Source organism: Protopterus annectens, chromosome 10.part0 (genome assembly GCF_019279795.1).
Source record: "Protopterus annectens isolate FY-2018-M chromosome 10.part0, PAN1.0, whole genome shotgun sequence".
Taxonomy (NCBI): Eukaryota; Metazoa; Chordata; order Ceratodontiformes; family Protopteridae; genus Protopterus; species Protopterus annectens.
In genome coordinates, this window is record NC_056744.1 from 60,167,010 (window position 1) to 60,194,815 (window position 27,806).

At 42.6% G+C, this 27,806-nt stretch overlaps 1 protein-coding gene across 1 annotated transcript in view; it reads right to left on the reverse strand.

The window, feature by feature from the left end:
- Positions 1 to 27,806, reverse strand: part of MYH10 (myosin heavy chain 10) — a 2,709,460-nt gene that overhangs the window by 1,827,427 nt on the left and 854,227 nt on the right. The window contains exons 8-9 of the mRNA XM_044086713.1: positions 24,017 to 24,115; positions 19,998 to 20,141 (exon numbers count right to left, since the gene is read on the reverse strand). Coding sequence (XP_043942648.1) covers positions 19,998 to 20,141; positions 24,017 to 24,115 — 243 coding nt within the window. The remainder of the gene's footprint in view (positions 1 to 19,997; positions 20,142 to 24,016; positions 24,116 to 27,806) is intronic.

Genomic DNA, 27,806 nt, shown 5'->3' on the forward strand with positions numbered 1-27,806 from the left:
GAAAGTCCACTGCTTAGCATCTCAGCTACATACTGTAATATTTGAAGTAAATTCAGTATTCCAGGATTCTGGCCCTTTTTCTCATTCCAGGCACAAAACCGTTTCCATTTTGTGGAGTAAGCTTTTCTAGTAGAAGGCCTTCTGGCCTCCAAAATGACATCCTGCACCTCCTTGGAGAGTAGGGTCTGTTGTGAAGTTAAGGAATCTTCCATGCGGCCAGATTGAGTGTTTTTAGCTGACTGTGAAGAGTTTTGAAACTGTGCTGAGTCAGAAGAAGAGGCATTAGAGGTAGGATCCATGGTGGGGAATGCGTCAGGCTTCTCAGGAGTGGGTACCAGTGTTGGCTTGGCCAGTCTGGAGCAATGAGAATCATCTTTGGTCTGTCTGCTCTGGTTTTTAATAGAACTTTGGGCAGCAGAGGAAGAGGTGGAAAGGCATAAACTGTCATTGTTGTCCAACTGAAAGAGAGTGCGTCCACTCTCCAGGCCTGTGGATGAAAGGTCCTTGAGCAGAATTTTGCCAATTGGTGATTTTTGTGGGAGGCAAAGAGATCTATGTCTGGCCTTCCCCATACTTGAATTATATCTGTAAAAACTTGAGGATGCAACTTCCATTCGTGTGGATCTGTCATATTTCTGCTTAGGTTGTCTGCCAGAGTGTTTTCCTTGCCTGGCAAGTACTGTGCTTGAAGCTCGATTTGTAATTCCAGAGCCATGTTCCAAAGAGACATGGCCAGCCTGCATAGGGGGTATGAATGGGTTCTTCCCTGTTTATGTACCACATTACTGTGGTGTTGTCTGTCCTTATCAATAGTTGACCTGGATGCAGAAGGTCTTTGAAAGCCATAATAGCATTTATTACTGCTAGCATTTCCTTTTGATTGATGTGTAGGTGCTTTTCTTTTTGGGACCATTTGCCCTGAATGCACCGATCTGTCATGTGCGCCCCCCAGGCGTAGTCCGAGGCGTCTGTTGTGATGACTTGATTTGCTTGAGGCTTGCAGAATGGGAGACCTGTGTTTCTTTGGCATGCTTGAGCCCACCACAGAAATTCCTTTTGAAGACATGGAATCAGTGGTATTATTGTTTCCAAACTGTGGCTGTGTTGAGACCATTGGTTTTTCAGGTACCATTGAAGTTTCCTCATATGCAGCTTTGCACATGGGATTAGTAGGATGCAAGATGCCATGAATCCCAGAGCCTGCAGGATTTTCCTTGCAGTCAGCCTGGTGAAATTTGCTAGTTTTCTGAAGTATTGAGTTAGTTGCCCCTGTTTCTCTGGCGTGAGGTAGGCCATCTGGGTGTTTGTGTCCAAGTTGGCACCCAGGAAAATTATTGTTTGAGAGGGTATCAGCCTTGATTTCTTTTTGTTGACTGTGTATCCCAGAGAATTCAACAACATTATTACAAAAGCCAGATGTTTCAGAAGTATGCGCTTGCTGTCCGCTTGGATCAGGCAGTCGTCCAAATATGGGTATATTTGTATCCCTTGAAGTCTGCAGTAGGCAATTACTGATGCCAGGCATTTCGTGAATACTCTGGGCAGTAGATAAGCCAAAGGGCAATGCAGAGAATTGATAATGGGTTGAACCTGCAAGAAATCTGAGGTATCTTCTGCAATCTTGTCTGATTGGGACATGCATATATGCCTCCTTGAGGTCCAATGTTACCAGCCAAGACTCCTTGCCCAGCATGGGAAGAAGCTGCTGTAATGTGAGCATCTTGAATTTTGGCATGAGTAAAAATGTGTTTAGGATGGATAGGTCCAAAATAGGTCTCTAATCTTTTCCCTTCCTTGGTACCAGGAATAGTCTTGAGTAAAAACCTTGACCTTGTTCTTGTGTAGGTACCTCTTGAATAGCTTTCATGTCCATGAGATCTGAAATCTGTTTTTGTGCCTCTGCCCTTTGATTGTGTGGCAGGTTTGGCATGCCTCTCATTTTTGGAAGGGTGTGAAAATGGAATCTGTAGCCTCTGTTTATAATGTCCAGGATCCATTTGTCTTTTGTGACAATATGCCAATTTTTCGAAAATAATGCCAGTTTTCCGCCTAAAGGTGCTGCCATTTGAGCCTTGTTTGGCATGCAAAGGGGGAAGTCATTGGGTCTGCTTTCTGAATGGCTGTGAACTATCCTCACCACCTCTTTGTGTAGGAGCTTGCCATTGTCTGCCTCTAAACGATACTTGAGATTGCCCTCTGCCCCTCGGGAGCCTGTATCTACCTCTTTGGGGTCTGTCCGTGGCTGGAAAGGACCAATTTTTGGAAGGCCAATTTCTACTGAAACGTGGAGGTTGTACCTGTAGGAAATTTTTCTCTGTTTGCATTGACTTAGCCTTTTCCTCCATTTTCTTTAATACCTCCTCAGCTTTAACACCAAATAATACATCTTTTTGCAGAGGGGCATCTAGTAATTTAGCTTTGACATGATCTGGTAAGGTTTGCTCTTTGAGCCAGGCATGTCTACGTATGACTGATCCTGTAACAGCAGCTCTACATGAGGCCTCTAAAGCATCAAAACCACATTGCAAGGTATGTTTACCCACTTGTTCTGCACTATGCATCAAATCCTGCAACTCCTTCAAGTCTGGTTGTTCAGGTTGTGACATTCTGCTTCTCAACTGTGATAACAGAAACTGTTGGTACTTAACATATGGAACTGGCAGTTTAATGCCCTCATGGTTAAGGTGGCCGAGGTGTATACCTTTTACCCCACCTTTCTAAAGCTCTGGAATCTCTCTCTGAAGGTAATGGATTTTTAGCAGTGGAGGCCTTAATTCCCTTGGGACCCTGTGAGATAGTTTCTGGGTCAGCCGCATGGCTTTTGTATAGGAATTGGTGTGAGTCAGGAACCCGGTAATACCTGTCAGGCTTGACTGGGGCTGGAGGTAAAGAGTCTGGGTTAAGGCAGGCCTCCGAATAAACATCATCAAGAATGTCTAAGACAGGAGGTATAGCCAGAGGCCTGTGCTGAGGGAGCAAAAGAAAATCCCTAAGCCTTTTCTTGGAGTCTGAGTACTCTTGGCCTTCCCAGTGGAAGTGTTCCCTCAAGGTATGCAAGGTTTCCCCAAGAGAGTAATCCTCAGGAGGGGAGACAGAGGGAATGGACTCCTCTGCATCAGAATCTTCAAAAGGGGAGTATGAATGTTCCTGGTCATCTGAATGCTCTGAAATAATGGAGGCCTGGTCCGAGGAGGAGGATTCTTCCTCCACTCTGGGCCTTTTGTCCGGGGGGGGGGTTGAGAACCCTGATAAGAGTAATCAAATCCTCAGCCATTTTGAGCATCTGCTTTTTAGGCATGGGGCCTTGAGAAGGGCCCTGTGGAGCTTGTCTCTTAGAATGCATGGCTGCTTTAGACTTAGTGAAAGCCTTGATGGAAAAAGAAGAAGGCGGCCTGAAGATACCTTGAGAGGTGGCAGTCCTGTCTAAACTCTGAGTTTCACCGCCAAGAGTGGCTTCGGTATCGGTAGTCGGGGTGTGGGCCGAAGAGCCTGTGACCTCGGGTACAGTAGACACCACCAATGAAGTGTCATCAGTAGTCAGGGGCTGCGTAGGTGCCTCACTGAGAACCGGACCACCTGTAGTCGGCTTTGGCGTGGTGTCGGTAGAAGCCGCGGACCTCGTATGTCAGTCCTTATCTTTGCGTCTTTTACTCAAAAGTGGAGTCGAAGTATCCGACGACATAATGTAATTAAATTTTTTGCCAAAATAGTGTTGGGCGAACTCCGCCCGACGCTTAATAGTGCGTCTGTTGAATGTAGCACAAAAACGACAGGCCGAGACGTCGTGGTCTGGGCCTAAGCAAGGAATGCAGAGGGAATGAAAATCCTTATGCGGTATTTGCTTCCCACATGAAATGCAATTATTAACTTTGTCTGACATCGGTCTGAGGCAAGAAAAGTTTCCCCAACGGGGTACTTAGCTTTCAAGAAGACTTCGGTTGCAAAATATTCGTAATCTCAGGAGCTGGCCGACCGGCACTTGCGAACTGCTTCTGCTTCGGGCACCACGCGGCAAGAAAGACTGAAGAAAATGGCGTCGGCTGGTTCTTTTATACCCCTGTCGCACTGACGTCAGGGAAGAAGCGACGACAACCGACGCCAGACCTAGACTTTGGAATTCGGCCGACCGAGGACCCGCCTGACGGCATGAAAACCCATCTGTTATGACTGCAGCTGTATGCACGATGAACATCATCCCCTTCCAAGAAAAAGAGAGGGTGTTCACCTCCCAGGCCAGAAGACTTGGGACTCTGATGCAAAAGACAAGAAGTGGTCTGTTCAGAGGGGAGTACTGAAAAGTGGCTTGGTAGCCAGCACATGAACGAGTGTTCAGAACAACAATCGAAGATGGTGTTCAGTCCAGCGGCAAAGAAGGATGTTATGCCCATACATCAACCTCATGCCCTATGCCATGCAAGGGGGAATGTGTGACATACTGTGTATGTATAACAACCTAAAGTCATTGGTATACTGGCCGAACAGTGGGCTACCCTTGGAAGGGGATAACTATTTTAAAGAATACTGCAACAGTGATATGGAAGGAAATCTTGATATTACTTTCAATCCAGGAATCTTCCCAGGTCTGTGAGATGCAGCTTTGCTACAATCCTTGGATCTCATTTTCACTGACTCAGTTCATCTAGAATGAAAAAATGCATGCAGCCTCCGAGCCTGAACTGCTCATCTCTAGAACCTAAAACACTGCTCATCTCTAGAACCTAAAACATCTTGAGATATTGTCTTTCTACATCTGTATATGAATGCGAGGAGTAATCTATTCCACACTTAAGTACCATTAAAACTGTTTTTGTGACATCCAAAAAAGAAAGAAAGATGTTTTTTCTTCCGTTACTCAAGCTATTTTAAGGAAACAAGTTTTGCATGCAAAAGAGAAAGCACAACCTACTTTCCCTCAACCCCTTGCACTACCAATCCTCAACTGTCGCAACACGATTTTTTTTTTTTGCTTATCATTGTGAGAAAGGTAGGACTTGCAGCAATACAGCTACAACAAATGATTATCTGCACTGGGTAAAAATTAGCTTGCTGTAGTATTTATTTGTTTTTAAAGTATTAAAAGGTAGTCACCTGCAACTCAAACTGTCCTAATGTTAAAAATGTTAAAGTATCAGTGTTATGATTGGGCATCCAATCAGAATCTACTTAATGTGTTTGAGGCAAAGATATCAAAACTCACCTTGAGAGAGTATAGCAACCATATAACCTACAAGTTATCATAAAAGATTAAATCATAATTCTTTGTAGTCTTTGGCTTTTCCTGGTTAGGGGTGGCCACAGCAGATCACCGATCCACTAATGACTGGCAGCGTATTTTTATGGAATTGAGTTGCCAGCCCAGCGCCCAACCTTCAAAGAAGGCACAACCACACACATGCACCTAACTGCATGTCTAACATTCACTCAACCACAGGGAGGACATGCAGACTCTGCAGAGAAGGCACTCCAACCAAGAATCAAACTGGAGAACCTCTTGCTGCGAGGCAACAATGCTAACCACTGCACCACAGTGGCCTACTACCTTAATATAACAGCAGCTACAAATAAGAGTGTAGAATCACAAAAGCATTCTACAGCTTTAAAGGTTGTGTTACCATTAGCGCGCTGCTGCACTTCTGATCCTGTAAAAAAAAAGCTGCACCGCACTTTGCACTGCCATACACAAGAAACATGGCAGTTTCAAGTGATTATAGATTCAAGATTGTTTTAGCTTCTCACTGCTGTTCTTTGAGGACTGTTTATGCTGTAGACCAAAACTACGGCTTATTAACTAGGGCTTATTAAAAAAAAAAAAAAACTATGACACTAGAAGAGTTTGAGTCCATCCATTTTCAAAATGCCCTAGAAGTAGACAAAGCTCTAGTACAGTGAGCTTCGACCTTCTGAGACGCGAACCTTCCTTGGTGAGAAAAACTGGATGGAATGGTACAACCATTTTGAAACTGTCCATTTTGATTAATTTCCATCAAAGAAAAGAGCTGATCATAAAGTCCTTTGTTCTGTCAGTGTGTAGTAACAGAGTAGCCTGTGGACATCAATAGTATGCAGAATCCCCTGTCCCCTCAAGTTTTCGGTTCAGAGAAGAACACAGAGACAGACTGACAAAATTAACTTGCAGACAACCTTAGGTATGAAGGATAGGTTATTTCCCAATGTTACTCTGTCCCTATGAAAAATCAGCAAAAGAACCTGTAAATCAGATACACACCTAGCTGACGTCAGAGAAATAAAATAGTTTTCCATGTCAAGAATTTCACATCAGCTTGATAAGCTGGTTCAAAAGGTGGAAGAATCAGTTTTTCCAAGACAAATCTGAGATCCCAAGCAGGATCCACCTGTTTCAGAGGTGGATATGCAAAACTCATTTAAAAAAATGGACATAAAGAGGTGCGGGGGGGGGGGGGGGGAATAAATGTACACCAAAACAAATGGCCAAAATGCAAATCTTAATAGGCGAGTAAGAAAGACCTGATTTGGGCAACTCACAGACACTGGTGAAACAAACTTCCCACAGCGAATGGGTCCTGGCTTCTACTGTGACAGGAACTGGACACTTCCATTTGGCTAAAAGGAATTTAAGTTTCAGGTTTTATATTTTCCTTGAATACCTGCTCAACATCCTCAGAGAAAAGGTTCACGAGTGAGATCAAAATGCTATCATCCAAGCATTTTGTGCAAGTAGGTCCGTTCTTCTGGGAAGTTTCTGGTAATTGTCTTTGGCCATTTTCACAAGATGGGAGAACCAAAATGAGTTACCTGTATGACTGCTGAGAAGTCATTAATTTTTTAAAAGAAAATTCTGGTTATCAAAGAAAAAGAGGGGATAAGACTTACAGGAGCATTCCTGCCAATGGGAATGAAAAGGTATTGGTATTCCAGACCTTTTTGCAAGCTGTTCTGGGACAGAATATGCTAAGCTGTCTGTGGAGATTGGAGTCAAAAGAGATCAATCTGGGGACTTCCTCACAGGTGGAATATTTTCCTGGAGAAACTTTGGGTGTAGCATTCATTCGAGATGACCAATCTTCTATCTGTGTAAGGAGTCTGCCACTGCGTTCTGCTCTAATGGAATGCAAGTAGCCTGGAGGGAAAGACTGTGCAGAGTTAAATTTCCAGTCTATCAAGGCTAGTCTGCACTGGGATAAGACCAGGTCCTCCTTATTTATGTACCACATTACCAAAAAAGGCCCCACACCACTGTAACAGGCCAAAGTCCACAAATGACTCAGTCTTTAATGCAGTAAGGCCATCATTTCCTTGATGTTTGTGTGCTTTTTCTTGAACTAACAGTCCCAAACTCTTTGTACTTGGATTCCTTTTGATACTGCTCCCCCAGGCAAAGTCAAGTACATTCACTATTACAGACTAAGTTAAAGGATGGGGACATAGTATGAAAATATGACAAAAAAGTCAGTAAAAAAATATAAAATTCACCAGCTTGCACTTTAACAAGAATGTCTCAAGTCTCTAGCGCTTCGGCAAGAAATGCCCTCTAGTAGTATTCCTTGAGACGTTCTTGTTAATAAAGTGTAAGCTGGTGAATTTTATATTTTTTACTGGCCTTTTGTCATATTTTCATACTTTTAGGACTATCTTGTATTTTTGGAGACATTGTATGATCTGGATTCAGTCCGACTTGCCCACTATGACATCTCCTTCCTGACAAATTCCATTGCCAGGATTGAAAATGATACAGCATGCTGTTGCAGAGTCCACAAACTTTAGAAAACACTTTTTTCTCAATGCAGTATGGTTAGTGGAACCATCAGGATGGTCGAAGCTATGTACCCTAGAACCCTGTCATAGTCGGTGACAAAACTCTAAGAACCTGAGGTAGCAGAATGCATCCTTTTCTGAGGGAAGATTAATCATTACGCATGTGCCCAAAATGCATCCTTGAAAAGTTAGCATGTGAACTGGGGGCGGTTGGGGGTTGGCATTTGACATAATAGTCAAGGTGTTTACCTAGCAGATACAAGGTACAGGATTCGATTCTCAAATGGGATATCTGACTAAACTTAAAGTGGCCACAGAGGCAATTGGCCTATTACTAAACCTACGAGATAAAGGAGAGAGAATTTCTCCTGAGTGAGGTGAAAAACTTTGAAACAGATTCATGACAAATCTCACACTTTTGAAGAGTCTGCAAAATTAACAATCTACCAATTAGATAAACATGGATTCCCAAAAACCTGCAAAAAGAAAACAATCACAAAAGATAGATATTTTGTGTATATGCTTGGTGTTTTGGAAAGTCCAAAGACTTCTCTTACCAGCACCCCTCAAAGCAGCACTGTAGTTATCAGAAACATCTGACAGATGGTCACAAGACTTCAACAGGGCCACAGAAGGGTTGCCCACAAACCAGGGAAGAGAGGCCAAAAGCTTCAGAAGCCTTTTTTCACAGAATTTCATTTCATTTCTTATGAATCAGAAGGGAGACATCCAAAGAGATGAGCCAGTATCCATAGATAAAACAGGGCCTTCAGCAAGTAACTTAAAAAAAAAAAAACATTAAGGCTGTTAAGCAGACTTTTGATCATCCTGGGGGCAAGACATTCTGGTAGTACTGGACATAATGTCTCAGAAAACAGGCAGACTCTTTATAGGGTATTTGTTTTCCACGCAGACACTTCCCTTTTTCCGTATACATGGGGGGGGGGGTCTTTCTTTTTTTAACAAAGAGGGAGGAAAGCCCCTAGGGATATCTGCTCTAAAGATGCACAAGCTAACCACTGAAAAACTGAAGATGCAAGGAAAACTGAAGCTAGCAGAAATCCTCAATGGCAAGAAAGTTCTTATGTTTGGTGCCTGCAAGTATGCGGTTATACCAGCACATGCTTATGCTTTCTTGGATGTAAGATGCATATGACTCAAGGGGTGTAGAAAGCCCTGAACTATAAGAAATAAGCTTTTCATTAAAAAGGAGAAGAAAAAAGCTTTTATTTCAATTCTGATTAAATATTTTACATTGCATTTACAGTGATCCGAGTGGTGATTTTTTTTTTGGCAATTTTCCGCTTTTTTCCATGTTTTAGATATAAAAAGTTAGGTTTGCATTTTTTTAGTTTGTTCTGGGACCTTAGTCTTGTAACATCATTTGACGTTGTGGGAAAAATGAATTACTGCAAGATCTTGGCATTCTTCATACCTTACACTGTACTTCTTTCTCCATAAGTAGTAGTCCTTGTAGAAGTTAGCGGTTTGTATTTTGAACCACAGCTGATTTGCAGTTGTAGCGGAAAGTACAGTTGTGAACACTTACCATAAATATAGATGTTAGAGTGTATTCACTGTTGCAGTCATCACATTTGGGTTATCCCTGCCAGGGAAGCCCTCGGCTGGCCCGAATACCAGAGACTTAGTATTTCTGCGTCAGTTGCTGTCATTTGAGGACTGACGTCAGGTCGTCAGTAGTATAAAGTAAGGCAGCAGATGCCATTACATCAGTTTTTCTTGCCCAAACCTGTCAGGAGCCCCCAAGTAGGAGGCCAGGTTCTGGTGGAAGAACCCTACCAGTGGAAAATTAATACCAATATGTCCCTTGTAAGGAAAGAACAACAAGTTAGAATGGTAATAAGAGGAGAAAGAAGAAAGGGGGATGGAGGGAGGGAAACCAGGACTGTAACAGTGAATACACTCAAACATCTACATTTACGGTAAGTGTACGTAACTGTACCATGTTCATGTTTCACTGTTGCAGTCATCACATTTGGGTTGATTCCCAAAGCCGAGGGAAAGGGTGGAAGCAGTCAAGGAAACTAGGGGTTGGCTAGGATGCCCTGCAAGACTGCAGAGGTAAACCCTGCCCTGGATTTGGAGAAGAGAAGAAGGTGGTAATACTTGGTAAAAGTGTGAACAGATGACCAGGTGGCAGCCTCCAGGATGTCCCTGGTGGGGACTCCTCTGAGGAAAGCTGCAGGGGTTGAGGCTCCTCTGGTGGAGTGTGTCCTGACCCCCTTGGGGGATGCTTGCCATGCTGTTTGTAGCAGAAATGGATGCAGTGTGCTATCCATTTGGAAATGGTTTGTTTGGAGCTGGCTTTCCTTCTGCCCCTGTAGCAAAGCTAACCAGCAACTGATCAGACTTTCTGAAGGATTTAGTCCTGTCTAGATAGAATCTGAGATGTCTTTGCACATCTAGTGAGTAAAGAATCTTTTCCCCCTTGTTCTGGGGATTAGGGAAAAAGGTAGACAAATGAATGGAATGGTTGACAGACACACTGGACACCACCTTGGGCATGAAGGATGGGTTAGTTCTGAGGGATACCCTGTCTGCATGGAAGATAATGAAGGGTTCCACAGCCATGAGTGCTTGCAGCTCAGAGACTCTTCTGGCTGAAGTGATGGCCATAAGGAATGCTGTCTTCCAGGAGAGAAATTTTAGCTCTGCAGAAGCAGCTGGTTCGAAAGGGGGAAAGGTTAGCTTTTCAAATACAAAGTTAAGGTCCCAAGCTGGTGTTGGTGCCCTTCTGGGTGGCCTCAAGTTGCTAGCCTCACTTAGGAACTGTACGATCAAAAGGTGTAAGAAAAGAGGCAACTCAGTGGAAAAATGAGCAGAAATAGCAGAGGCATGAATTTTTATAGAGGAGAAAGAGATGCCACTGTGTAGTAGGTCACCTAGATAATCCAGGATGAGAGGGAGGGAGCGAGAGCTGTGCTGTAATGGCTCCCTTAGCCTGGATCAGGTGCAGAACCTTTTACATTTATCAGCATAAGACTTTTTGGTGCTAGGAAGTCTGGCCTCACGGATAACATCCAGAACCGGTTTACTGAGGTTGGCAGATTGGTTCAGGTTTAAGGAATAAGGCAAGCTGCCAAATTGAGTGTCTGCAATTGGAGATGCATGAATTCCCCTTCCCTCTGGCTCAAGAGGTTTGGGATCTGAGGAAGATGCCATGGAGGTAAGCAGGCAAGTCTGGAGCTATAAGAATGGTCCTTGGTTTTTCCTCCCTTATTTTGAGCAGTACCCTGGGTATGACAGGTAGGGGAGGAAAGGCATAGACAGATAAGACTGACCCAGGGGAAGGACAGGGCATCCACTTTCCAAGCCATGCAGTGATGCTCCCTGGTGCAGAATTTGCTGAGCTGATGGCTGGTGTGGGAGGCAAAGAGGTCAAATTTCTGGGTTCCCCATTTCTGAGTTATTAGGGTGAAGGTACTTCTGTTGAGTTGGATTTCTGCTTAACTGGACTGCCAGAGAGTTGAGAGAGCCTGGTAGGAATTGCGCTAACAGGTGTAGTTGCATGGCACAGGCTGTGTGCCAAAGGGTCATGGCCAGCCTGCATAGAAGGTAGGAGTGAATCTCTCCCTGCTTGATGTACCACATCACAGTGATGCTGTCTGTTTTGATCAGGAGAGCTCCTGGATAGAAAAGGGGCTTGAAAGCTATCAAGGCGTGCTGCATAGCCATCATCTCTTTTTGACTGATGTGCAGAGGGATGTTGTCTCCTTTGGCCCTGTATGCACCTGCCGGCCAGGTGTGCACCCCAAGTGTAGTCTGATTTATTTATTTATTTCAGTTTGATTACCGGGGAAGTCCACTGGGCCAAAAAGTGCCCATTTTCAGTGGAGGCCCGGGGAGAAAAGCTCCACAAGCAATGCAATGAAAACATGGTTACATAAAGTTAATGGTATAGTACAAGAGTAAGATTCAAGCAGTCAGGAAATACATTTACATAAAATGTGCAAAAAGAGCAGGCATAATGAAGCAATACAGTGCAGAGCAAAATAACAAAAATACATAGATGTCCCAAAATTTTTTTTTTTTTTTGATGCCCCTGTGGTGAGGGTCTGGGAAGCAGGGGGTGGGGAGAAAGGCATTCCCTTGTTGTGGAAGCATGCTGTTGCCCACCAAAGAAAATTTTTTCTGAGACAAGGAATTATAGGTAGAAGAGTTTCCAAGTCTTGAGAGTGTTGACATCAAAGGCTCTTTACGTACCACTGAAGTTTCCTCATATGCAGTCTGGCATAAGGAATGAGTAGTATGCAAGATGCCATGAACCCCTGAGCTTGCAGGACCTTCCTTGCAGATAGCTGGGGCCTGGTGGCTAGTTGAGGGAAGTAGGCCATCAGGAAAATTTGTTTCTCTGGAGTAAGGTATGCCATCTGGGATGCTGTGTCCAGACTTGCTCCCAGGAAGATTATCCTTTGGGAGGGCACCTGTTTGGATTTCTTTTCATTGACTGTGTACCCTAGGGAGGTTAGTAGGGTCTTTACACAGGCCAGGTGATTGATCAGCTTTTCTTGGCCATCTGCCTGAATAAGGCAGTTGTCTAGGTATGGGTAAATCTGAATATTTCTTTGTCTGCAAAACGGCAATAGCCGGAGCCAGACATTTTGTGAAAACTCTGGGAGCAGTAGATAAGCCAAAGGGAAGTGCAGAGAACTGAAAGTGTTGAGATCCTGCCCTGAAGCGGAGATATTTCCTGCATGATTCCCTGACAGTAATGTGGTGGTAAGCATCTTTTAGATCCAGGGTGGCTAGCCAAGCGTCCTTGGACAGCATGGGTAGCAGCTGTTGGAGGGTGAGCATTTTGAATTTTGGGATCATCAGGAAGGTGTTTAGAATGGACAGATCAAGGATGGGGCGCCAGGTGCCCTCTTTTCTGGGCACCAGAAAAAGTCTGGAGTAGAAACCATGGCCTATCTGTTCTGCAGGAATGTGCTCTACTGCCCTCATAGAAAGCAGGGAAAGGATTTGCTTTTGAATCCCTGCCCACTGGTTTGGAGGTAGATATGGGAACCCTTTTGGGGTTGGAAGGGTATGGAAGGAAAATTTATATCCCTGAGACACTATGTTGAGAACCCAGTGGTCATTCATAATGGTGGCCCAGATGCTTGCGTGAAAGTAGAGTTTTCCTCCTAGGGGTAAGTGAAGGTGGGCAGAGGGAGGGGTGGGGGAGGTGTCATTGTGAGTTCTTACTATAAGGGGGTGGCTTAGAACTCCCTGGTTTTGAAATGGAGGTAGTCCACTGCTTAGATCTCTGCATTCCCTGGGGCTGCTGTTTGGGGGGGGGGGGCTGCTTCCAAGGGGCCTAGGCTGGGCCGGTTTACTGGGAGCAGGAAAGGACCGGTGTTTGGAGGGACAGTGCCTGCTGAACCTAGGGGGTTGGACCTGCAAGAAATCCTTAATTGTTTGCATAGATTTTGCTTTTTCTTCCATCTTTAAGATCTCTTCTGCCTTAGTGCCAAAAAAGTTATCTTTGTGCAAGGGGGCATTCAACAATTTAGATTTGACATAGTCTGGAAGGGGTTGTTCCTTAAGCCATGCATGCCTTCTAATGACAGATCAAGTGACTGCTGCCCTGCAAGAAGCTTCTAGGGACTCAAAACCACAATGCAAGGTGTGTTTAGTTACTTGACTACAGAATGCATTAACTCTTGTAAATCTTTAGATTCTGCCCAAGCTGGAAAGGAAGACAGTTTTTGTTTAAGGAGTTCCAAGGTATGTTGCTGAAACTTCAGCATATGGAACTGACAATTTAGTGCCCTGATAGCAAGAGTAGATGAGGTGTATACCTTTTTACCCGATCTGTCCAATGCTCGGGAATCCCTGTCTGAGGGGGTGGGATTCTTAGCAGAGGTTGCTTTAATCCCTTTTGGCCCCTGAGAAATGACCTCAGGGTCAGCTGTAAGATTTTTAAAAAGATATTTGTGTTAGTCAGGGACTCTATAGTACCCATTTGATTTTCTGGGAGCAGGTGGAAGGGCTTCAGGAGTCAAGCTGGATTCGAGGAAAACATCCTCCACAACATCCAGGACTGGGGGTATGGCAAAGGGTCTGTGTTGTGGAAGATCTAGGAATTCCCAGTCTCTTTTTAGACTGAGGGCAGTCCTGACTCTCCCATTGGAAATGCTCCCTTAAAGCATGCAGGGTTTCCCCAAAGGAAAAATCCTCTGGGTGAGAGGCTGAAGGAAATGAATCCTCTGCATGAGAATCTTCATAAGTGGAGAGGGGTTGCATGTCTTCATATTCAGATGCATCAGATTCATCTGACTCTTATTCAGACAAAACTACAGGGGACAGATCTCTTTTCCTTTTGGAGGGGGTAGCTTGGCTTCCCCTGATCAGCATGATAAGGTCTTCTACCATTTTAAGCATTTGAGACAAGGTAGCAGGTGCCAGAGAGTGGGCTGGTTTCTTGGGTGTGGTTCATACCCCAGGCCTAAAAAACTCGGTAGTTTTAAAAAGAATGGTAGTCATGAAAAAACACGTTGGTTTGTGGCGAGATTTGGTAGTGCGAAGGACTTCCTCAGAAAAAGGTGCCTGCTCAGCGGCTCTGGACCCATCCAAGGTAGAGACGACCACATGATCCTTATTTGAAGAAGAGAGTTTTGCGGCATATCAGATTCCGAAAGGGTCTTGGTAGTGGCCTGCAAATCAAAAGAAGCAGGTATCAGGGGCTGCGAAAGCGCCTCACTGAGTACCAGAGAACTGATAACTAAGAAGTGTTGTCGGTAGGTTTGTACCTGTGCGGTCTGTCTCTGCAAGTTTTTTTGGAAGATCTGCTGTCGGATAGTTTACCGAAGACATAACGATGGATAGTTCTGGCGCTGAACAAAGCACAGAAACGGCAAGGGACATTGTGGTCTGGGCCTAAACAAGTGACACAGTAAGAGTGGAAGTCTCAGTGTGGTATTTGCTTTCCACAGGCGACACAATTATTAACTTTTTCTGACATCGGTTAGTGCAAGAAAAAAGGATCCCCAATGGGGTACTTAGCTTTAGAAGACTTCAATTTCAATTCAGTAGACGAAAACTCAGGTAGCGGCCGACCGGCACTTGTGCGAACTGCTTCTGCTTTGGGCTCCACAGCAAGAAAGACTGATGTAATGACGTCGGCTGCCTTACCTTATACTACTGACTTGACGTCAGTCCTCAAGCGACAACAACTGACACAGAAATACTAAGATTCTGGTATTTGGGCCAGCCGAGAGCTACCCTGGCAGGGATAACCCAAATGTGATGACTGCAACAGTGAAACACGAAGATATGTGAACTGCCAGATATGAGCCTCATTTAGCCATTTACTACTGCATTTATCTATTAACAGTGTTACTGGGAAATTTTTGCACAGTTTGGTGCCTTAGACTATATAGAAATGTAACAGTAGTATAAATTCACCTCCAAGACTGGCGCTTCACTGGTTTTACAGCTGCTTATATTCCTGTTTTGATGCTAGAGTCTTAAATTCTGCTTATCATTTACCTGGTTAAAGTTGCATTCTAGTGTCTTTACTCTCACCTGTTCTTTTCTATCACAACTGAGACATCAGACTAAGTTTCTGAAATTCTAAACTACCTGAGAGGTCCTTGACCTGTAGCTCAGAGTCAAAGGAGTAGAGCTCCAGTACTTGCTTTGACTGGATCCCTCTCTAGCTACTCTGCCTCTTACACACTGAATTTTTCCTCAACGTTCCCACAGTTTTCCTGTTGTGGTTTTAAAAGGATGTCGCTGGCTTCCACCCTTTATGGTCATCTGACTTACAAAGTACCTACCTCTCCTTTTTCATCGTTACTGGCTGTTGTAAGCTATTTATTTATTTTCCCACCCACTGTTTTCCACAGATCCATAATACTGAGAATCCACAAAGCAAACTTGTAATATTCTTGAATAAATCTCCTTTATTACAAAATGTTGCCTGCTCATTTTCTCAGAAATCCCATCTGCTAAGGATGGAGAAAGACTAAGATTGTATTATTTTGTACTTCCGCTAACTGTACTAGAATGCTTTTGCTTTATTTTTGCTTTATTTGTTGATTTTTGTAATTTAAACCATTTAAAAGTCCTTAATACTTGAGATTGCCTTGTCTAGATTGTATAGATTGTTTTATGCAAGCACTACACTCTCAAGGAATCTTTTTTGTTTTTACATTAAGAGGACTGGGATAGTCCATCTAGTGGCAACAGGTGATGGTCTAGTCCGAGATGGAAACATGTCAGAAAGTTCTAAATGTAGTAATTTTATTGGTCAGAGGACTTCGACGCCAGTTTTCTGAATTAAGTGCCTGAATAAATTTAGTGTGTTTGTTCACCACTGCCTATCACGCAGTAGTTATTAGTGCCTTGTATAGATGCAGACACCTAGAAACCAAATTTTCCCTGTAAACCCACCTGTCAAACTATACCAATAACACAGTGAGTGTCAGCAACTAAGTTGCTCATGGAGGAGCACCGCTCCCTAGAAATTTCCTGGTCTGGTCTTTAGACCTAAAGGCACCTTTAATCAGCCCACCATTAATCCCTTGTGCACCCCACCCTTGAAGCTCATCCAATAAAAGATCTGACATCATGGATACGCACTCTCAATTTCTCTGCAGCCAGCTTAGTGGATATGGGTATACAAACAATGTAACAATTGTCTCATGCTCACTGTAATTAATACTCAAACAAATACAGTATGCGAGGATGCATATAAGCAGTGTCTCCAGAGGCAAAACTCTCATGCACAAACACTCCTAATAATCTGGTTGTCAGAAGCGCACACACTACACCTACCACACACATCCCTAATTATGCTGTGGCACTTAAATGCAATCTTCCCAAACCCTAAAACCATCATAGACATTCCAGCTGCAAAAATCATCAGCAAACCCAAAAGCACTAAACACCAAACACTGCGCCATACAGCCACACCCAGCAGAGCCTCAACTACAACTACACTAAACAGGATTCTCGTCATAGAGAACTCCATTGACAACATACTGACGCCCCACTCACCAAACTAAACAAGGACAAAATAATGGTCAATTGTCTATCAGGGCCAAGATCTTCCAAGTTATACACGTGCCACAAGTACCAGTATGACTCAGCCATGGTCCATGTTGGTGTAAACAACCTCCTTATACTATATGGAGAGACATTACGGAGCTCTCTGTCTATATGTTACAGGCTGTTATAAGCCTGGCACTGAGCAACATTCTACCTTCAAGGATGACGCCACAATACCAACAGAAGATGACTGACTTTAATAACGGGCAGTTTTTGGCATCATTTTAGGAGGATTCAATATTTGTCAGTGTTGGGAGGCAATGATCTTAAAGCTTCGCCGAGATGGTCTGCACCTGTCCCCCCTCTAGGCCTTTGAATATTTGCTAAAACATTGGCCTCACTAAAGAGTATTTTTAGGAAATGATAAACTGACAAACCTTTCAACATAGCAAGATCTACTCAGGGAAATCTGAAGGTGTTGCTGCTCAATGCCAGGAATCTACACAAGAAGCTCCACACTCTCCAAGCTCTCATCATTTTGGAGAATGCGGACATCTATGCAGTTACCAAGACACAGTTTAAAGCTGCAGAGAGTACACCAGCAATGCAAGGCTTCAGTGCCTTCCACACATTCAGACCAGCAACTCCAGAGAAAGGGATTAAAGATAGAGGCGTCTGTCTACAAGCATACCTCTAAGTTGGATAAAAAGGCTGATGCACTGGAGTTCCTCCATGTCCAGATTACCAATGACAAAGTCTCATATCACATTCTAGCAAGATATAGGTCAAACTCAGACAGCACAATAGCCTGTGTGGAATTATTCGCAAAAGCTATGTACGACCATGTCAATGACTGCACAGAGGCTGCTCTGCCTACCAGAAATAAGCCCAAAACTAAAAAAACAAACCACCATGGTGAAATCCAAAATTAAACAAAAAATACCTACCTCATCAAAATGAATAGACAACCTAGAGGACTAAAGTCCAACAAAGCAAATTTTGAGAACAAGATAGCATCCTGGGGTAAGGACAACCATAGGGCCATAGGCATGTCCAAAACTTCAAAGGGAACACAGAACACTGTAAGGAGCAGTTGGTAAATGGAGCCACGTTCATAGAACCAGAACATCTACCAAATCTTCTGGCTGACAAATTCAGCACCAGCTTTAACACCTCCACATCCAGCCCCCAAGAAATGCTATCTAACATAACCCCTCCAACTATCAAGCACGGAGAAGGCCTTAGATAAATTCTCCCAAGGCCATTAATACAGCTTCATTGAGCCCCAATATCATCTCAGGATGCCTCCTAAACAGCTAGAAACAGCACCCATCCAGTCCATTTTCAACCAGACACTGCACAGTCTCTGTGTCACATGAATGAACAGAGGACTGCAGCGCTCATCCCTTTACACAAGAGCAGATCATCAATGGATCCTGGGAACTACAGGCCCATTAGTCTAACTATTCTCACATGTAAAGCTATGGAAAGTATTGACATAGCAAACCTTCAGATACTAGATTCAAACCAGTCTAGTTTGCTCAAAGTCAAGTCATGCCTACTGAACCTGGTGGACATATTTGAGAAGGTCACCAAGGCAATGGATGAAGGCAAAATGGTGCATACTGCCTACCTTGACCCAATGCATTTGATACAATACTTTACTCGGGCACTGTAAACAAAGAATTGGGCATAAACTACTATGCAATTCACTGGATACCTTCCTGGCTCAAAGACAGGACACAGGAAAATTAGGATTGGAGAAACCACCTCTACAAAGAGGCTGGTCACCAGTGAGGACCTCAGGGATCTGTGCCAAATTTGCTCCTGTTTGGTGTCCATTTTTTGAAAGTCAAGGGCCTCTAGCTTACCAAGTTTGTAGAAGACTGCAAGCTAGGAGCAATCAAAGACCCACCGTCAAAGACACTAACATCTTACAGGAAGGTCTAACACATACAAATGACTGGTGCCAAAGCCACGGCTTAAAATTCATTGCCAAGAAACACAACAGTACCTTTTGGGAAGTGAGCTGCCCAGAGAAACTACCTTATTGATAAAACACCCCTAAAGCAGACATAGCAGTCAGGGATTTGAAGACTTGTGTAGATATTAACCTGGCTTTTGACTAACATGTAAATAAGGCAGTAAGAAAATCACTCTAAATAAACACTACTTTGGGACTGTTAGTGTTGGTGTACAACTTTATCTTTCTATTTTAAATTCATATTCGCAAGTAAGGGAAAAAAGTCACTAAATTGACCATGACCTCAGAGAAAACAGGGAAGCACTCAGATGCAGACATGAGACACTAGGCATCTGTTCTACATCCAGTGACAGGTGAATTGGTTGGCTCCATGGATAAGTGAGCTTATATAACCGCTAACACACATCATGTTATCGTTCATTTATGTTTTTTGTTTTCCTAAAATGTGTACAGATGTACTGTATTCTTCACACTAATTGGTTCATTGTTTTGCTTGCTATTTTAAAAATAGCTTTCCTCTAGCCCAGGCTGTGGTTGAAATTGCTCTTTGGACCGGTCCACCAACATGTTAAATGAATAAGCAACATTACTTCATAAAACAAAAAAACAAAACAAATTAGCTTATTCTAATGCTTTACACGGCCTTCAGTCCTCCCTTCTCCCTTATTTCCCTTTCTCTCTTCCTAGTCCTCAAATGTGTGTGTGTGTGTGTGTGTGTGTGATATGTGTGTGTGTGTGTATACACATACACACTTTTTAATTACAAGGAAAACTTTATATTCAACATACATAAAGAAAAAAATCAGTCTGCTTCACTACTGCAAATTTTTAGTGGCCACTGAGTAGTCAATCACCAGGAATGTTTTTCCTACAAGTAGCAAAACAACTCGGGCCAAAATTTGCATTGCTGTCAGTTCTTGGAAATCATTCACCAAGCAGTTCAATATTTCAGTTATCCATTCTGTACATTATAAAATGCATCCATAAAACTGAATTTCAGGCAAACCAGTTCAGCTATCCTTCCTGGAAGGAAAAAGAATCATCAATTTCCTACAAAAGTGTTACTACGAAACAAGTGTTTGTACTGAGCAAGCAGTAATTAAAAAAAAAAAAACGTCTGAAAAGTGAGGTATCCTTATCTCTACAAATCTTAAGTGTATCAAAAACTGTGCCCATGTACTTACTCGCATTACAATGTCAGCTTCCTGTCTTGGGGACTACACTACTTTGGAAAGGGTAATGAGAATATATATTATGTGCTCTTGGCAAATATCAAACTTACACAGAATCTCATCATGACTGAAGCCCATGATGTGCATTGCTTCCATGGTTTCCTGAAAGTTATCTTTGTCCTGTTGACCTGGTATGGGTATATATCCATTGGAAAGGAAACGATAGTTACTGAATCCTTCAAGCAGCAAGTCAGCTGTAGAAAAATAAAAACTACTGTAAGTAATAAAGCACTACACACATTACTCTTAACTGTGTAAAAGTGAAATAAACACAAGCCATGTAGGTTTTGTCACTTTTATCTGTATATTTAACACATCAACTGTAATCTTTTAGATCCACGTATGGCATACAACCTCATATGATACGGATGTAGCTCAGCTCATCAAAACCTCTACTTAAACTATAAATCACTGAATGCGATGCATTGAATTTGAAGTAATGCCAGCTCCATTGTAAAGGGTTAAAGTCCTGATTAAGGCATAGATAACCTGAAAGGGGTGGGGGTTAAGAGATATGTGGGTAGGGCTAGGTCATTCATCCAATTCTGTTGGGAGCCAGAGGGAACAACCATTGTCAAACTGAGTAAAACAGTGGGTCTGGGAAGGATATTCACTCAAGCCTGGGCCATGGAGGCTTAAAAAAAAAAACTCATGGCTTCTCAACTTCCAAAAGATGATGGCAGCAGAGAGAGGGGGAAGGGCCATACCACCTTCAAACTAAATATGCCTTAGAGCAATATTAGTGGAGTCCAGGCTCACTTGACTCCTGTAGGAACCCAGTCATTGCCAGCTTAAGGGAGCTGGTGACCCCAGCTCAGAAAGGTTAGATACCAGGATGATCTTGGTAAACAGTCACAGTAAGTGCCTGAAAACAGATATAGGAATGGAGGTTAGGGAAATGTGCTCAAGCAGGGATATGTGCAACCCCTGCTCATCAAGAGAAATGCATTTATTTGCAATAATAAAAAAAAGTTCTAAACTAAACCAGAGAAAAGAAAACTGCTTACAAATAAAATGAATACAAATACAAAACTACTACACAGTTCGAAAGGGGGGCAATGTCTTGCAACCTATGATGTGAGGGCTGTGCTTACCCACCCTTCTTAACAATTTTACCTTACCAGATGTACTGAGTTAGGAAAAAAGTAGATAACATGCTGCCCTTTTTCAAAATTTAAGTGACTCTAGGGTTAGAATATTTTTGCTGAGGTATATGGGGCACAGGGAGCTTGCCCACTAAATACAGAAAAAACTGCAACTGTTGCAAAATTTTTAAGTTTTCTGCTCCCAAACTGCAGACTATCAAGTTTTCCCCTGTCAGAATCAGCTTATTTATTCCACTATACAAGGGGTGTACCTAGTATAGTACAGGAGTGAGCCATCTGGGAAAGCAGATTTACAGGTAGCCATGATGACTGATTGTGCCCTCACCGGGCACTGGGGTATGAGCTACTTGTGTCACCAAGGGGACAAGTCACCTTGCCCTATGTGAGCACATATACTTGCACAATTGCCAGCAAAGGCTAGATGCCTCCTTTCCTCCGACTGTCAGTGGCAGCTTTCCTCCCTGCTCTAACCCTTGCTCCCACCAAGATGAATATGCTCATCCTTCACTGCCAGCACTATCAACAGCCTTATAACACTAGCTCCTGATGATTCTCTTAAGCCATAGTCGGAGCTCTATCTTTTTACTGCACAGGTGTTGGCTGTGATTGTTGCAATATTGCTAGAACATAATCCAGAGTGGAGCACCCCCCCCCCCCCACACACACACACATTATATACATAAATTATGTTCCCTCCATAACGACAGTTGTCTGTTTCTGTCCTTCCTCAACATATGGGTTTCAATCAGACTTCAACTGTTTTTACAGACTTTAGGATCCACTGCTCAGCCTCCTCTCCTTACCCATAATCCCATACTGTCCTCAGCATTACCTCAGATTACATGTGCCTGTAATTTCTCTGGAGAACCACAAAAAATAGATGCATGTAGCCATGTAATTAACATACAGAAAGGAATGTGCTCTGGAGCTATAGGAGCAGGAGATCCTGCATGAATTGCAAGTCAAAGTCATACCACAAGTCCAAGTATGAAAAACCTTCCATGAAATGTAATGGCGATGGAGGGAGGGGACTCGAGGAAGGACAGAAACAGACATCTATTGTTATGGCGAGTACATAATTTTTGTATCTGATGTTTTTTCCATCCATTCTTCAATGTATGGGACACAGTCCCCAGCTACTTATGTTACCAGGGTGGCATCATGGAATAATATTCCAGAAGAAAAGAGAACCAAAACAGCCCTATTTCTGGAAAGCAGATCCAATCTGTAGTGAGAAATACATGGAAGCAGCACAGATGTTATCAAGTGTAAACCAAAGAAGCAGAGACTGACCTTCTTAAATGTGCCTTGGGTGGTCTGGGTAGGGATAAATATCTTTGTACAGTTGAGAAATGCTGGCCGTCAATCATCTGGCTAGAGTGACCTTTGAGACTTCTTGTACTATTTTAGCTTTCAAGAAAGACGCAAACAAGTGATCTAACTTGCTTGAAGGGCTTGACTCAAAGATAAAAACGTAATTGCCAATGCACAGCTACCAAGTGTAACGTACTCACCTTTATTTGAGAAATATGGGAAGAAAACTGGTAGCTATATGTTTTGATTGAGGAAGTCTCTGCAGCTACCTTAGGTACACAAGAGGGACTGGCTCATAAAGAAATGGTACCTGAGAAAGAAATATAGGGTGGTCAGTAAGATAAAGCCTGATTTTCAGACACTTTCTGCTTAAAGTAATAGCTACCAGGAAAACTGTTTTCCACAATAAAAAATTTAGGTCCACTTTGTCAGCAGGTGTGAAAGGAGGTTGTGTCGAGGCCTCTAACAAAACACTGAGGCCTCAAGGAAGGGGGATCTTTAACAGCAGCCTAAAGAGTGAAGGCACCCTTTAAGAAGGCTTTCCCCAATTTGGCAGAAGATACAGAAGCTTGACGTTTGCCCACATGAAAATTAGAAATGGCTACTTGCCAAACATTAACAGAAGAATAACGGACTCCACTGTGGAGAAAAAGCAGGAAATCCATTACAGCAGTGAGAGGGGCTGAAAAGAGGTCCAAATATCTATCAGAAGCCCCCAAAAAAGGATCTTTTCCATTTACTTTTGTATATTTTCCTAGTGGTAGGCTTTTGAGATGTGAGTGAGCACCACTTGAGGAGAAAGCCTAGGCTAACTAGCCATCATGGTAAGTGGAGAAACCATGTGGCTAGTTTCAGGACCTGAATTCTCTAGATGGGACATACCAGATTGGGGACACAGAAGACCTGGACCAGAGGTCAAGCACTCAAGGAGGGTGTACCAGGTTAATACCAAAGAAAGGGAACCAGTTAAGGCCAGTAAGGGGCAATAAGGATGACTCTGGTCTTCCATGGAGATGCTTTCTGCAGGAATTTGGGAATTAGACAAGTCTGAGTAAAGGCACACAGAAGACCAGAGGGTCAGTTGTGAACTAGAGAATCTCTCAGCGACTCCTTCTACGGGGGAAATCGAGCAAAGAACCTGCTGCACTTAAAGATGGTGGGAGCAGTGAAGAGATTGCAGGAAGGTTGGCCGCACTGGCAAAAAACTCCTGCCTTAAGACTTGCTGGAACTGGCTGTCCCAATGACCGAGTAGGACCAGGACACAGAGCCTTCAGTTTGAGAGGGAAAGATTTCTGACCACCAGCCTTGAAGAGAGCACTCAACTGCCTCGCAGGCAGAAGCAGAGTCTATACACTTATGTATGCATTTATGAGTGTAGTGCACTACTGCATTTTAGTCAGCTGTAACTACTGTGGATAATACTATGCATCTAATGGCTAATGCCACTACAGTTCTTTAACATGAGAAATGTACTATTATGAATCATTGCTTTAGAATGTTTAAGGTGATATACAGTTCATTTCTAATGCTTTAAAATTTTGCAGTGTTCTATGTAGCATGCTATGACAAGTTGTTCAAACAAGCTGAACTAAACTCTAAACGCCAAATGCTTACTGCTTACTAATGGTATGACAAGGTGGAAACTTACACTTAAGATGTTCACCAGCCCCTGCAAGTAGCTGGTAGAAAACATGGAAGGTTCGTTCATCTTTGGCTTGACGAATAGCTCGAGACTTCTCAAGAAGATCTGTACAGCCAAGTTAAGGTTCGATACAAATACTAAAACAGATGCCAGTGTCTTTCAGGCAAAAAATGGGAAACACTGTTTCATGCAAAATAAATTTCAAGTCAGTAACCCATTTTAATGTCATCAACATACTTGTGCCAATATCGAAATAGGACCTTTGGAATACACTCAGTGAAAGAGACCCTTTCAAAAAGTTACCACCAAGAGGAACTCAGGCATGGTTTGTTAGATAAAGTCAGTAAAGTACATATTTATTTAAAAAACGGAAAGGGACACAGTTTGAGTTTAAGCAATCAAACTTTTCTACTAGGATAAATGAAGTGCATATTACCAATACCAAAGTACTTTCAAATAAATACTATGATTCTATGTTGGGAAGAGTCTTAATTAATAATGATCATTACTCAGCCAACAAATGAAAAATTCGTTTCTCATTGATTCTGAAATGAGCATTATTTATGAGTTACAGCATTACTGTAATTTATTAATCCACTTCTATTTCTGAAAGGAGCATCTCATTCTACAGTACTCGTTAATCAGCTCTAAACTATGAGGAAGCTTTCCCATTTTTAGATTTATTCACCTAGCAACTACCAGTCCTAACAGTATATGTCTAAACTCAAAAATGCTGACCTCGCGTTCAAAGTGCACTGAAGCTTAATACAAAGATACTTATCCATATGTCCTGCTATCATCTGTCCTTCCCTTAGATCCTTAATTACAAACGTTATTCTGCATTGGCAGAGACATATACAGATACGTGGAAACACATCTAGACACTGTGGTAATACACAAAATAGGTACTCCCGGCAACATATATTCTTTTCCCACATTTTTCTGATGCAGTTTAGTGGACATCAAGAAAGGCCACAAGCTTGTAAAGAAATTTACATCCTCAAAATCCTTCACATATACTGCTAGATCTCTGATTAAAGGTGAGATCTCATGGCAACTTTTAAGGAAAGGCCATTTTCGCTGTTTCATATTTAGCAATAGGAAATATGAGGAAAAGTTTATTTTTTTTACAAAATAAAATTAAACTGCAATTAAGAGCGAGGTCAGAGTGTGTGGTCAACTGAGGCTTTTCTTAAACCCTGATGAGAAATTTGTGACAGAGATTTGCAACACATTTCTGTTCAGCAGGTACCTCTGTAAAGAGAAGCTGTTGTCACAGAACAGGATAGTTAGAGCAAGCGTAGCAGTGGTAAATTTTCTGAACACTTAAGTTTTGTCTATCAATTTTTCTAGTTAAAAATAGGTAAAGCTAAAGCCAATGAGGATACATTACTTCAGAGACCTCAATTTTATCCTTGCAACAGAAAACTATCATGATTAGAGAACAATTTACCACCACCCAGAACAAATTAATGACATCAATTTCAGACACAACTGAACTGTACTTAAGGACAAAGCAAAGAAAAACATGAATGTGACCGGAGTTTTGGAGAGGAACAATGATTTGCACTGTGTGGCCCACATGAAAGTTGCTTAAATGGTACTGCTGACCAGAAAACTATGAAACATTTATATATTTATTTATTCATTCATTCATTCCAGTTTGATTACCGGGGAGGTCCACTGGGCTTCGGGGCCCGTTTTCAGTGGAGGCCCGGGGAGAAAAGCTCCACAGGAAAAAAGCTTAATTACATGAAAATTCAAAGAGTTTACATTACAAATAACAGGTTGTTACAAAAAAAGAATAAATACTAACAATTTCTATTTTGTTCAGGAGGGGAAAAAAGGCATATAGCATAAAAACAAAATTTTACTATTTAGTTATCGATGCTATCTATATTAAAAAGTGAGGTTAGGAAGGTAAAGAGGTTAGCCTGGAGTGAAGGGGGAAGAGAGCTTGAGAGGTATGGGCTGAAGAGTGCAGTTGCATTTCCTGTTTAGATAGAGGTAGAAATGAAGTTGGGTTTTAAAGTTATTAAGGTTGTTACAGGTCCTTAGTGTGGAGGGGCTGGGTATTCCATTTTTTTAGCTAGTGTAAAGGATAAGAGAAGCTGACCTGCTGGGCGCTTTGGTTTTTGTACGGTGATCAGGTTTTTGGTAAGGGGGGTAATAAGGTTGTAGAATATTGGAAAGAGCAGGGCAGTTAGTAGGATGGAACAATAATTTGTGGGCTGTAGTGATTTGGAGAAAGTCAAGATGATTGGGGAGTTCAAGCCAGTTTAGAGAGTGGAGGGAGGTGCAGTGATGAGAGGAGGATTTGGCATTGGTGGCAAATCTAGAGAATTTGTTGCAACATTGTTCCAATTTGGAGGCAAGTGTGGATGACAAATTAGTGAGCAGAGGAGCGCCATACAGTAGAGAGGGAAGGAGGTAGGTAGAGGCAAGAGTTAGTCTGGTGGGAGGAGAGAGGAAGTGGTTGTTTCTATACAGTAAGCCAAGTTTTGTGTGTGATTTTTTGATGTTTAGCTGGATATGAGTATTACATTTTAGTTGGTCATCAATCGTAACACCAACAAGTTTGGTGGAGGGTGCGATCTTGATGGTGGAGTTAAGGCTAGTAATTTGAAATGAGTTTTTATCAAGAGAGGAGGATTTAGAGGGGGAGAAAAGGAGGATCTTAGTTTTGCTTGCATTTAGAGAGAGGTGATTTTGAAGCATCCAGTTTTCAGTGGTTGAGAAGGCACTTTGTGTCAGAGCTTGGAGCTCTGTTAGGTTGGAGGCGCAGCAGATCAAAGAGGAATAGTCAACGTATTGCACAATGCTGGTGTTAAGAATGGCTTTGTGGAAGTCATTAATAAAGATATTGAATAGTAACGGGCCAAGTATGGAACCTTGGGGTACTCCAGTAGGGGTAGGAAGGAAAGTAGAGGTGGCATGGCCCCATTTCACAGCTTGGGACCTGTATGAAAGGTAGCTGGAGAACCAGGAAAGAGTTTTTTGGCAAAGGAGAGATTAGAGAGATGGGTTTAGAAGGTGGGTATGGGAGATGGTGTCAAAGCTTTGGATAAGTCTAGCAGAGCAGAGGATACCATATTACTGGAGTCACGTGCTGAATTGACAGAGTGTAAGAAGGAGAGAAGGGCGGTGTTAGTATGGTGTCCTGGGCAGAAGCCCAGTTGGGTAGGAGAGAGTAGTTGGTGTTTGGTAAGGAATGGCAAGAGCTGCAGGTGGAAGCATTTTTCAAGAATTTTGGAGATGGGGGAAAGGATGGCTATTGGGCGGAAATTGGAGACATTACAATTTTTGCCACCCTTATGGAAAGGAAGAATAAAAGCAGTGCGCCATAGTTTGGGAACATAGGATTCAAGTAGAGACCTATTAATTAGGATGCTGATAGGTAGAGCAATAGTGTCAGAGGCTATATGTAAGAAGGAGGACGGAATAGTGTCAGGGGCATTGGGGCAAGGGTTTAGTTTATAGAGAAGTTTCTTAATTAGATCAGTGGATACAGGTTTGAGTTCGAAAGGGGGGGGAAGGGAAAATTGAGCAGGTAGGGGAAGAGGGTTATTGTTGGTATAAGTCTTGGTTAGCTCAGTGATGGAAGAAGTGAAGAAAGAACTGAATAGTGAGGAAATTTCAAGGTCAGATTTGCTAGTGTCAGGACAGGGGTTGTTTTTTGTACCTGGACTAAGGAGGGAATTAATAGAATTATAGAATAGTTTGGGATTTCCTGCATGTTTTTCTTGTAGTTTGATGTAGTAAGACTTTTCATCTCTAATGACTTGTTTTTTGGCAA